The following is a 12,886-nucleotide window of genomic DNA, read 5'->3' as shown; positions in this document are numbered from 1 at the left end:
ACTGCTGTTCTGCCCCAAAATTGTGCTCTTGGTGGCTGGAGAAGCTGTGTGTTGATCTTGCAGTGGTTGGATTTGGTAGGATGTAATAGCTTTAGAAGTGTGCTGTACAAAGGCTGCTGAAGCCCCCTGCCCTCCCTTGTTTGAGCTTTCTGATGCTATCAGGCTTAGTATTTTGGGCTCTGACAGGCAGGAATGGCAGAAGAGCTGCCATGCTTTAAAAATGGCCTTGTGTTACACATGGCTGTGCTTGGTGCTGTGTGCAGCTTTCAGGGTTCAAGTTAAGGTTGCCTCTCCAGTGGTTTGTTTCCCACTCATTTATCTGCCCGTGAGTACAGCCTGCAAGAGATAAGCTCTGCAGTTTCACACTGGTTTCACTCTGTACTCTATCTTCTAGTATACTTGTGCAGAGTGCTATCTGCCCTTCAGCTCTACATATTTTCCCTCATTTTGGCATGCTCTTTTGCAGTGCTCTGTGGAGGCAATCAGGAAGATTGGCAGTTGAGCAGGCAGCATTACACGTGGAAAACCTTTAGGGGGAGTAGAGTTAGCTCAGCTTCTCCTCCTGTCCTCTCTGCTTTAAAAAATGAGTGCCCACACATTGAAGCAGCTGATGCCTTTCCAGGTTCCCATTTTTAACCATGTGGCTGACATTAGTAAATGCCAGCAACAGGGAACAAAGTTGTGTTCAGCATCTTTGGTTCTTTTTTCTTTTCTTTCTAATTATTATTTGTTATAAATGGTATGATTATTTTTTGGTCACTTCCCCCATGTATTTCAGTCCTGTTTCTCCAAGAGGGAGATAGATCACAGCATTTGAAGCTGGCTTACCTACTTCAGAGCTGCTGGCTCCAGTCCAGCCTGTGAGCTGCTTGGAAGATGAGACACGTCCATGGACATGCTCGTTCCTTTCTCCCCGCCAGGCATACAAGCTGTAGCAGACTCCTCACTCCCTGCAGTACTAAATACCACAGATTATTGACACAGGTGTGGCTTCCTTTTCTCCCAAGGAAGAGCCAGGCTTTTTCTTCTGTTTGTCTTTAAACTTGAAGAAAAGTCCTTTCTGGAGCTGCTTCCCATTGCATATTTCACCTGATAAAGGTCTGAGTTCTTCAAGTCCAGTTCTGTTGCAATTATTTCTGTTTGCTGTACTGAAATAGCCTGTTTTGAATTAGCACGTTAGTGCTTGTCAGAGTGAGAATCTGAACAGTCAGCACAGATGGAGGATTGCCTCCAATACCAACAAATATTAGAAAATAGCTGCTTCCACCTTGCCTGTTATCAGAACAGAAGGATGAAAATCTGCTAAATCTTCATGGGATCTATTCATGGAGGAGGGTGCAACCCAATGAGGATATTTTTATGCCTCACCTCTATTCCAAACCCAATGAAGAATTTTCAGTACTACATATTTGGAAAGAAAGCTTGTGCAAGAAGTTGAATTTTATCACTTCTCTTAAGCCTCAGCTGCAGCAAGGGAAAGGTGCAGGACTTCTTACAGCCCAGCTTTATTTTGCACTGCAGCAGTCTGTTTGAAAAAATGAGAGTAGCCTGACACCTTGAGTTATGCCATGTGGTGCCTGTACTTCACCTCTGAATTCCTGTTTTATAGTATGATGCAAAACTGACTTGAAAGCGGGGTTAGTGGGCTCTGCAAATCAAGGAAGCTCTCTATGAACCATGGTTGCTCCTGGTGGAGACTAGCAGGAGCTGAGCTAGGACTGCATTTCAAGTGTAACAAAGCACATGCACAGAGGGATGATGTGCAAGTGTTAACCTTGGAGAGCCCCTAACAGCAGTCCTGTCAGGAACGAGGAGAGAATAGAGACAGCAAACGCAGGTGGCTTTGGAGCACTACAGTAAGGCTGACATTATTAATAGTCCCTCAGCTTTTCCAAGCAAGAGTCTTGGCACCCTGTTCCTTAACTGGAAATTATTTTTGCCATATCTTTGTCAAATATTGAGATAGCATATGCCAGGTGAATGGAATCAAGTTTCAAAGAAGTTATTTAAAGGCTTTTATGCAGTGAAAGCCTCCCTTCTGAAGTCTTTTCTTACTGAAACATTTTGCCAGTTGCCAGATCTTAGGGTTTTTCAGTGTTTTTTTAATAGAATTGGAATGAACTGGAGGTGTATCTCAGACTTAATTTATCTTAAAATTAAAAAGCAGCGTCAGCTGCACATGGTCTTTGTTTTGGTAAGGATTTGATAAGGATTTAATAAGGAATGTCTCAGGAGTTGACTCTTTCCTGACTTCTTCCTTTCTTCTTTTTGCCTGTGATGATAGTATCTTGAAGTAGGTTTGTAGTCTGTGTATCTGATTCACTGGAGAGGAATATATCAGTTGATTCCCATGGGTAGCTTGTTTCTAAGCTGCTGTGCTGCTCTTGGTACCTAGACTATGGTTCCTGCAGTTTTTTCTTAGTTAAATTTCTTATCCTGTAGCAGGCAGTTTGCCCAGAGCTGTATATTGGAGTTGGCAAACAGGATATAGCTGTAGGAAATGGGCTTGTTTCGGGCTTTCTCTTGGGATTCTTCTATCTCACAATACAAAAAAAAAAAATCCCAACAAGGTGGGGAGGGGGGGAATAAAAGCACTGTACTGTAGTTCCATTGTGTTCCCTGTGTCCAAACTGAAAAACTCTGTGCATTAATATCTTCACTTATCCACTGGCATGACAACAGGACAACAGTGGGACTGGCTTACTAGTTTTGTGGGTGTCAGGCTAAATTGGTGTCAGATCTCTTTGTCTGTGTGCAGCAGCATCTCTGGGAAAGGAATATGTTGTTGGGTGACTGGAAGATTTCTAACTACTTTGTTTTGAATGTATGCTAACTGGAAGAGTGTGGAAAAAGGAAGCTGCAGTGCTAAGTTGGCTGCAAGTCTGGGAAAGCAATTGAGTGGTGGCAAATCTGGCATTGATGTCTCCATTTTTTTTTATGGCTTATAACTTAAAATGATCACCTTCTGTTGTCTTTCTTCCCCATCTCCCTGCTCAACCATTTCTCATAGCTTGAAGTACACCTGTGCTAACAACCTGCAGATGCAACTGCCTCTATGAGAAATTGAAGGTTGGATTTGTACCCTTTGGCAATAGTGCCAATGGTTATGTCCAATGTGAGCTTTGTACTGGATTTATGGATCTTGTTTCAGGAAGGATTTAGCAAGCATTGTTGTAAGTCAGTTCATTCTTTCCATTAAATAAAGCTGTTCTGGGCAAGGCTTTCCAAACTCGAATTCATCAGTCTCAGATTCATATTGTTTTTGTTTCCTTCCGTTGATCTCTGTTCTAACACTGCAAGGACTGTGTTTGGTTGTTTTTCTTCTCCATGAAACCTGAGTAGAGGCTTTTTTAAATGTAACTGAATGGAAACACTATTATTGAAAAGACAGTCCATATCTCACCACACTGAGATGTAGTCATAAGCCAAAGCGTTGCTCTCCTCCTGTGCAAATGCACGTCCACTTTCTGCTCACTGTTCTTCCTTAACTGATTACAAATCTTGAAAACCTAACTGTCAGACTGGGTTCCTATCAGCTAGGATCTCCCAGGCAGCATTGCCTTTCCCAGGGCTTGAAGAAAGCATTTGTCTGGGCTAGAAATGGAAATGGAAAACCTTTTCCTGGCTGTGTCCAGGAGCAGTGCTGCAATAACTGTTTCCTGCCCTCTGTAAGGTGGTATCTGTGGTGTGCAGAATCACTCCTAAGTGCACAGAAGTTGTGACTTATCTTGGTTGGCCAATTAGATGTTAAAATTACTTTGCCCTTAGCAGTTTATGCTCTTCAAAGGCTGTCATTTGTTAGTGTCTGGATCAGGGAGAGGAGTCTGTCTCCTGCTTGTCATGCTGTCCTGAAGTCCTCTCCCATCTTGGATCTGAGCTGCTGTGGCATCCCTTGGCTAACTCCAGTCGGTCTGCTGGAGCAGAGCCATCTGTCTTCAGGGCCTTTACCAGCTGATCTTGTGAAATCCAGGTTGCAAAATGAAATCAGCTTGCAGAAGAAAGTGGAGAGAAAAATGCAATACTGCTTTTTTTTTTTTTTTTTTTTTTTTTTTTTTTTTTTTTTTTTAAATCTTAGTCTAGCTTTCTTAGGGGTCATCATGTAATACTAGATGGAATCAAGAGGCTAGAGGAAAAAGAATGAGCAGGGAACGCCTTTTTCTTGCATGGGCTTTGTATTTCAATGATGTTAGAGATAATTTTCAGTATAATTGATGCGTCAAGCTGACTTTGTGTAAGCTGTGAGAGCCTGGATGCTAAAGTCAACTCAGAGGTGCTCCTGTACAGCCTTCAGAGGTTGGGTTTGTGAAAACTGTGCAGTATTGGAAGGGGCTGCCAGTGTTGTCTTAACTGTGCTTTCAGTGATCAGGATCCAAATGGAATAGAACCCAGTAAGTAATGTCTGGAGCTCTGGGATACTTGAGGGCTCTAATAGCTTTTGTAAGCTGACTCTGATGGAGAGATTTGATGTAATGTTGGAACCACTCAGCTATCTTCATATTAGATACTGGTATATAGGACTGGATGTTGAAGTAGCAATCTATAAAGAGATAAACTTGCCCTGTATGGTTCTAGATAGTTTCCCCAAGTCCAGTTATATTCTAAATGTTCCACTGTTTAAAAGCCTTGGCATTGCTTTAGAAATCTTATCTGTGCATAGTATGCATCTTCCTTCTCACAACTAAAACGTAGCTCTGCAGTATTAATTGTCCCTCATTACCCCCATTTACTGATTTTTCTGTCTCATTGAACCACAATATTGAATTTGATCTGCAGAAAATGTTTGTTTTTTTAAAAATTCTGTCTCTTCTTCTGATCAACTCATTATATTTAGTGTTTGTCCAAGACTTAAATTAGCCAAGGAAAGTGTAAGGAATCTTTTTGGGAGTGTTGCTCAACCAAAGGTTTGACTGTTCTGAATTCCTGGATCTTCAGCAGATGCTGAGAGGTTTGAACAAGACTTCTCTTAAACCTCTTGTCTGCCAAGCTGTATGTCTGCGGTCAGGCTGTTGGTACTTGCCTTGCTATGGTGTTGGACAGTAAACCAAGCAAATACGAACAGATGCTGTAGGATGAGTCGGTCAACCCTTTGTTTTTGGAAGGCATTTGAGAGGCTTGAAAGCAATCCAACTTAATGAAAAGCTGTGCTGATGTCTTCAGCTTGCTAATGATGGAGCAGTGGGTGAAACTCGTCAGTAAGCAAAATTCATATCCTCTGGGGAGTGAGGTGTGGCTATAATGTTAGCAAGTTTGTTCTCCTTTGTTTGATGTAGCTCTAGGGCTTCTAATGTCTTAGCTTTGACCTGAGGATGTATGGACTGGACTTGCTTGAGTGGCTGTGGTGGAATGAGGGTAGGCAATGTGGGCAGATGAATACGCAGCAGCAGCTTAAGAGGGTTGGATTTAGTTGGCCTGTTGTACACTGAGTGGGCTCGTGATGAAGCTCTAAGATTAAAAGGTATAAGTTAAAGAAATATGTACTTCTAGTTGCAGGAAACTTACCAATTCCAGAAATTCATGAAACGTGCCATTCAACACATCTGACCCTAGAAAGAGATTTGTCTAGTGTGTGGTACGTACCTGGGGAGGTTTGGGCCATCGAATTATCCATCAGAATGCTACTGCATGCATCCTGAGACTTGAAAACAGGCTTCTAAAAACTTCAGAAATGCAGCTGATACCCTTGTAACCCTGCTAACAGGCCATGTCAGAGGGCAGCCATGTCTAAAGCTCCTGAATTTGGCTGTGCCGTTGGGTTGCTTGAGGACATGTTTGGTACAGACAGTCGCTTTAGGGATTTTCCTCCTTGATGGCTTGGACAGGAAAGCAGTGGGATTGTTAATGGAACAAGAAGCACAGTGCTGGGTGAAGGTTGGGGATCTGGAGGTGCTCAGGGAAGCAGTCTATTTCTTCCTCTTCCCTCTCAAGTCTGTTCATAACAAAAAATTGAGAAGTTGGCAAAAAGTAATTCATTTAAGTTTGAAACAATGGCAGCCCTCCTTTCATCCCACCAAATATTTGTTTGCTGTTTCAAACCAAGGTGAAAACCTAAATATGTAGGCAGCAAGTTCTCCCCCCCAGGGAGGTGGAGCAGCCTTCTGACCTAACAGAATCACAGAATGGCCAGAGTTGGAAGGGACCTCGAGGATCATGAATCTCCAACCCCCCTGCCACATGCAGGGCCACCAACCTCCACATTCAATACTAGACCAGGCTGTGCAGGGCCAAACATTTGCTGCCAAATGGGTAATGATATTGCTCCTGGATACAGAGCTACAGATGTAAGGGAAGCTTATGAACCTTTCCAGCCTGTGTGCAACACTTCCATACAATCTGAATTTGTCCTCATAATCTGACAGTTACTGTGGAATCATCTCCATTTCCCTGGTGGTAAAGTGAGGCTCCGCTCTTTCATGCTGGGTCCGTGGAGGATGCAGCTAAATTCATATCCAGTGCTCCCACCAGAGAACTCCTTCTCATGGCACGTCTTGCTTTGAAATGCTGTTTCTCGTTTATCTTTTTTCCCCTGCTGTTCTCAAGACCCTGGGAGGAGAAGGGGTGTTGATGTGTTACATCGAGAGCGTTGGCTTAGAGCGGCTGGAAGCTGTGCTGGGATCCTGGTGCCTTGCCAGCTGGCCAGCAAGGAGATGCGTGTTCCTTCGTGTCCTTTTCTTTTTTCTAAAATAATTTCAGCTTCTTATTGTTGTGATCCAAGCGTACTTAAGGAGAAACAGTGCTTTTTTTCATGAATGACTATAAAAAAAAATGCCACACAGCAGCGAGTGACACACAAAGAATTTGTTTTTCTGCTCCGTGAGGGCTCTGGTTTCTCTGGAAATTTTTGAGTTTTCAGTGTGAATTTGACCCAGCCTGTTCCCAGATGCTGACCTCGCTCTGTTCTCCTCACCTTGTCCATCTCTCACCTGACTGGAAATGGAGTAAAGGAGGGGATTTAGAGCCTGGTTACCAAGCAGCGAGGAGACAGCATTTTGTCTGTGTCAGGTTGAATGAATAGCTTCTGTGTTCAGAGGCACTGAGGAATTTTGGACACACAGTCCAGTGAGTCACAAAAAGTCTTAGGGAGGGAGGCAGGGGGAGAGGACAATGTTGGGATACAGCTGATACTATTTCAGAAGCTGAGATGGTATTGCTTGTGACTCCCCTGGGGCTTAACATAAGTACCGAAATGCTTGAATGTTACTCTCAGCGTGGTGAAAGTGTATTTACAAATGTCTTGTCCTGCATAACACTCCTGCTTAGCAGACTGTAGTCCAAACATGTGCTGTGCTCCTGCAATTGAAGCTGCCTTAATTTATATTAATGTAACGAAGGAAGGACTGACTGGTTGTGTTGAAGATCTCTAAACAGAGTATGCAAGTCAATGGTTCACCTTGGAGTTCCTGGATGAACAGGTCAGCTCCTGGAAAGCAGCAGCCAAGACAGACTTGCCAGCAGAGCGTTCTTCCCAAATGTGAATGCTCTGAAACATTGACTCTTGGCCTGTGCCAAAGGCCAGGCACCAAAAAATGGAGAATTTATGGCCTGATCTGTTTTGAGGAAAGCCTGCAGTTGCTGTCATTTTTGGAGAATTCAAAAGGCGCTGAGTGTTTGGGACTCAAAGGAACAAAATCCTAATTCTTCTGTTAAATTTAGGCTTCAGCTTTGAAAGGAAGTGGTGCATCCTGTTAGGCTTTGACTTTCCATGTTACAAACATTGCTCTATTATGTAATAAAATACATTTCATTCTTAATTGATGTTCTTTTGTCTCAGAAGTAAGATGTAAGTTTCTAAACAAATGGACAACGTGGCTTGTTCGATCGGAAGTGTATTTTAATGGAAATCTGTTTCTGTCCTCTTTCTCCCAGGAATTCTCAGAACTGGAGAAAAGAGATCCTCAGGAGCTAGTTGGTAAGTTTGTTCAGAAGTATTCACTTTTCTTCCAAGTTAGACCTTCTAGGTTCTCCCTTTTGTAAGTGTAGAGAAAAAAGAAAACCAACAGAAAAGGATCTTCGCTCTGTCCTGGCGACGCTGTAGTTTGAGTTACTGCCTCTGGTGTTTTCCATCAGTGCAATTTTCCCAATGCAGTTGTCTTTTAGGAATAGTACCATGCCTGAAAATACATTGCACGTTTCAGAGAGATGTAAAGGGTAGCTTGGGTTGGGGCTTATCTAGGAAAACACCAATAAAGCTGTAGCTTTTTCTGGATACTTTTGTGAGAGTTGGCATAACCAGGAGTGAGGGTGGGTGTTTTGCTCTGTGACTTCAAAAATTTCAGTGTAGCAATGTTTAGGTGGAGTACTGTGTGCTTTGTAATGGTTGTTGGAAATTATATGTGACATCTCATTCACTGCACCATTATTAGATTTGGAAAAAAAATATTGGAAAAATCCAGTGCAGTCAGCTTGAAATAGAAACCTCTGCTTGATCTCTGTGGGGCTGTAAAGTGTTGTATTTTGTGTTGAAGCTTGCACTATCTCACACTAACCCTTTCTTCCTGAGGTTACTTGTACAGTTGTATGGTAGCAGGTGGTAGTACCATAAAAAAAATGGAGAGTTTGGAATTGACTTAATTATCCTTCAAGCCAGCTTTTCCAGGCTCAGCTGTAGTATTTCAGGCACACTGTAGTAAATGTAAAATAAGGTACAGGGCAGTAAATACTTTGATGCCAAGTTGTGACCCCTAAAGCAGTCATCACTCTGAATTTTTGCATTTAAGTTCTGGCCTGCCCATGCTTTGCACCGACCCAATGCCTATACTGAAATACTGCCCTTTAGAGGGCAAAACTCCTTTAACCAAGTCTTATCACAGAATACCATGGAGATCTTCATCCAGACTGCTCATATGCCCCAAAATTAACATTAGAAACACGGATGAGACAACAGCATGTAGGGGAAAAAGTACAGAGGAATATCTGAGAACCATCTGCCCTTAATTCTCTGCTTTACAAATGAGTGAAGCTCTGTGCTTGTAGAGCAATGTAATGTTAAGATCTTTCTTCATTCTAGCAGAAGACTCAGATTGCAGTTCTATCAGTCTACTTTTTTCCAAGTGAATGCTCCATTCAGGAGATGAGACTGAATCTCGTGTATCTTATGATAACCAAGGCTTGCATGCAGGTTTGAGTGCTTCACAGAGGGCTTGCAATGTCAGATACTAACAGGGGACAGTATTGGTAAGTCACAAGCCTGGATTAAAGTTGTAATATAGCTTTCATAGCCTCTTCCAAATGTGGCATGCACAGAACAACATTTAGGCTAGCTTTGTGTAGGTTGGCATACTTGCTGTACTGGACTCTGAGGTCCTTTGCATTAGGCCATATCTTATCTAGTCGAAAAGCAATTGTTGCACTAAGCCTTTTGGTTAGTGTAATGTGAAAACCACTCCCTCCCAGGAAGCTTGAGCTTTTAGAATTAGGATTCTTGAATGGAGAAAGGTGTGAGATTTTCCAACGCAAAGCAAATAACTGCTTCAATCTGTATTTTGTTTAATTTTGTTAAAATTTTGTTTAATATCAGTATGTGGAAGCATAAGTCTCACTCAGAAGTTTTTCAAAGTAGCTTTTTCCATTAGAAGCTTGTGGTTTGCCCTTCTCAGATAACCTGACGTTGTTCAGCGTCATCATCATTAAAGTCTGTGGTTATGCAGCTGCTTAGGTACAGCATTAATACTGGCTCCTGTCAAAAGCAACGTTCTGTTTTGCGTCCACTGGACACAGTGCTGAAGTCTGTGTGCTCTGAGTTCATCTGAGCAGTAAATTCAACTGATCCACCTTCCTTATTCTTTTTTTTTCTCCTCTGTGAGCTTCCCAGCTGGACCAGTTCGCTCATCTGCTGAGCACGTGCAACATGAGCTCTACAGTTGGCACAAAAACCAGCTGGGATGAGCACTTAAGAAACTGCATGGTTGTCTTGTTTCATACAGAATTAATGATTGTACAGCCAAAGCCTGAGAGACAGTGAGGGGAGGTTTGCAGCAGTAACTCCTGTGTGGTTGAGAAGGAAGCATATATGAAATGTTTTTTGATAATTTTTTGCTCCAATGTTTTTGTTTTTGAAGAGTACGTGATGCTAACAGCATGTCTGCATCTGCTGTTTTCTGCAGCCTTGCAAAACAGTATTTCTGTGCTGTTTGTTTTCCTTCTTGCATTTTTCTTTGCAGCATAGTTGTTTACCTTTTGGACTATAAGAAGTGTTCCCCCAACTCTTAGGATATCTCAGCACAAAGTCAGTGTTCAGAGCAACAGAAAATATGGCTGAGTTGCAGGTCTTTTTCTGCATTTCTCAGCCCACAGAGCAGAAAGGGAACCAGTGTCCTCCCATGGATGGGTGATTCACTGGTATGTTGTTGCCTCCACTTCTTCCCTGTGATTTGGCTGTTCTGGTGCCAGGAAATTAGAAACCCACACACCCTGGTTTATGCCAAGCAGACTTCGTTAGAGTGCCAAAGAATGCAGTTTTAGAGACCAGGCACCAGTGGTTTGTGTTTTCTCTAGGGAAAAGCTGTGCCCCTCTGATTGCCCCCTCCAGGTCTTTGCTTGTTTTTGTGTGTTTTTTTTCTTTGCATAGTGTAACCTTTATAGACAGTCTGGCACCTGATACTGCCTGTAATCCCTTGCATGCTGCTGCTTAGGCAACCACAAGTGAACCTTGAAGGGGACAAGAGATTTCAGTCCTACCTGGGGAGCAGTGGTATTCAGAAGACTGAAGCAAGATGCTTTACCAGACCTCAAGTGATCAACATCTCAGGGTCCCCAGGTTCAGCCAGCTGCTCCTATGCTCTCTATTCATTTGGTTTTCTCTGCTCTTTATGACTTCATGTTCATCTATAGGAAGCAGGGTTTGCTTGCTCTTTGCCTGTCTCTGGCATAGCCTTTGGGCTGTGAGCAGTCATTCTGGAATTAACTGAGCACACAGTATGGCACTTTCTGCTCTGCTATGCAGTATCTCTCTGTATTCTTGTATATAGTGTGTAGTTGTATATAGTGGCCAAATAACCCACCTGTCTGAAGCTGACAATTAAATGGAAGCACTATATCCATCTGCCTCCTCAGGATCTGGCAAGCAGATATCCTCAGTTGTCTACTGAGATGCTGAATGTTTGCTAGGTATGCACTGCTAGCTGGCTGTGCTATGGCCCTGTAGCCCAGGAACAGCTGAATGTCTCTCATCACTGTCTGCACTTGCAACACAAAAAGTTCCAAGCACCTATTGCTTCTGCTGAGAATTTCCTCTTCTAACTTGTAGATCAGCTCATGGAAGGATGCATGAACTGAGCATGAGTGGTAGCCACATCGTTCTTCACAAGTAAGATGCTTTTGGTTCCTGGCATGGCACTACCTTGGCTCCTTATGCCCCTGAACCCCCAGCTGGGTTGTGGGACCTGTGTTTTACAGCTTTGTTCTTGTTAATGCTCTTTGCCTGTGCCGTGAATCTGATTAGGGTAAGATATTTACTTATCATGAGCCAGAACTTGGGTGTGCCTGGGGAGATTAATCATGCCAACGGCCAACTTCCTGAGGTCCCCACGTGGAGATCGTGTAGGCAGCGAGCCAGCAATTGCACCAATTGGAATCTGCAGCCAGTGTCACTGCCACTGAGTCATGTAAAAGTAAAGCTTAGATCTGGGCTGAAATAACAGGATATACAGAGCAGTTGGATGTATCCTGTGAGGACACACCTTGGCATTAGCTGACCATCAACAGTGTGTAGCCATGGAATGCAGTGCTTGGGACTTGGAAAACACAAAATCTCTTGCACGGGAGCCTGTGGATATTCATACAAGTTCCAGGATCCTCTTGAATGACAATCCATGCTGCTCCTTCCTCTACAGAAGTGGCTTGGTAGGAAGTGGCCGTGAAGTTGGCCTTGCTGATACCTTTTTGGAGAAGAAGTTGGAAGACTGCTCAAGGGCATGAATTATTTGCACTTTCTTACTGTATGTAAGCCTGAAGGGGTAAAACTCATCTTTTGCTTCCTAATGACGTGGCTTCTCAAACTGGCTGTGATGTGATGAAATAACTGAGTAATGCTGAATGTTCCTGTGCTCATGTCTGTGCTGGATTTGCCAGGTGGAACATGATGCACGTACAGTGGGAAAGCTGTAGCCAAAAGTGTCCTACTTCGTGATGAACTATTGAGATGCTTTCCCCCATCTGTATAATGCTGTGAAATTATTGTTTTCACATGGCTCAAACAAAAGGGCAAATGAAGACTGAAACCTGGAAAGTTATGGGCAAAAATGTACTTTCTCAGTGGAAGCTTCTGTTTCATGGGAGCTTTGAACTGATTGCTGAATGTGCTGCCTTGCAGAGTTCTGGGCCAAGTTTGGTACTGTATTTCCCAAGTTTGAGCCCACAGTGCCCCTACCCATAGATGTGTTGCTTCCCTGTGGCTTTTCTGGTCATCTGTGAAGATGAGGAGCCAATGAGATGTCCAGGCTTGCTTTTTAGGATATTTATTTGCCTTATGAAGTCTGGTTTGTGGCCTTTTTATTTTTTTTAATGTTCCTGCTGGTGTTGTGAATCCCTTAAGCCATTAATCAGCTTTCTCCTTTTCCGGAATGCCTGGTGTGCTTTCTATTATGAACACCTCTGTCTATTTGCTACTGTCTCTTAGGGTTCCTGAAATTCTAATTAAATTAGAAGCTATGCCATCCAATCAGCAGTTGTAACTTACAATAAATGTCTGCCTTGTTGTCACGGAGTTTCCCTGCCTTTCTGTAGGGGCTCTGGCAAGCTTCCTTCCTCCATAGAGGCCCCCTCTTAGTAAATGCCAAAGGACACTTTTTGTTCATTGCTAGCAACCGCTGAAGAATTTAACCCTCAACAACATCTTGATCAAAGAGAATGAATGGTCGCCTGCCAGCTTTGCATCCCCAAAGGATGTCAT

The 12,886-nt window shown here is 43.1% G+C and overlaps 1 protein-coding gene across 1 annotated transcript in view; it reads left to right on the top strand.

Annotated features, from left to right (window-relative positions):
• The window catches only part of LOC125702346 (SAP30 binding protein), a 28,902-nt gene that overhangs the window by 7,811 nt on the left and 8,205 nt on the right, over positions 1–12,886 (top strand). Inside the window, exon 3 of the mRNA XM_048965497.1 lies at positions 7,864–7,906. Coding sequence (XP_048821454.1) covers positions 7,864–7,906 — 43 coding nt within the window. The remainder of the gene's footprint in view (positions 1–7,863; positions 7,907–12,886) is intronic.

Source organism: Lagopus muta, chromosome 18 (genome assembly GCF_023343835.1).
Source record: "Lagopus muta isolate bLagMut1 chromosome 18, bLagMut1 primary, whole genome shotgun sequence".
NCBI lineage: Eukaryota > Metazoa > Chordata > Aves > Galliformes > Phasianidae > Lagopus > Lagopus muta.
Note: the sequence above shows the minus strand (reverse complement) of the source record. Positions and strands in the feature narration are given on the sequence as shown.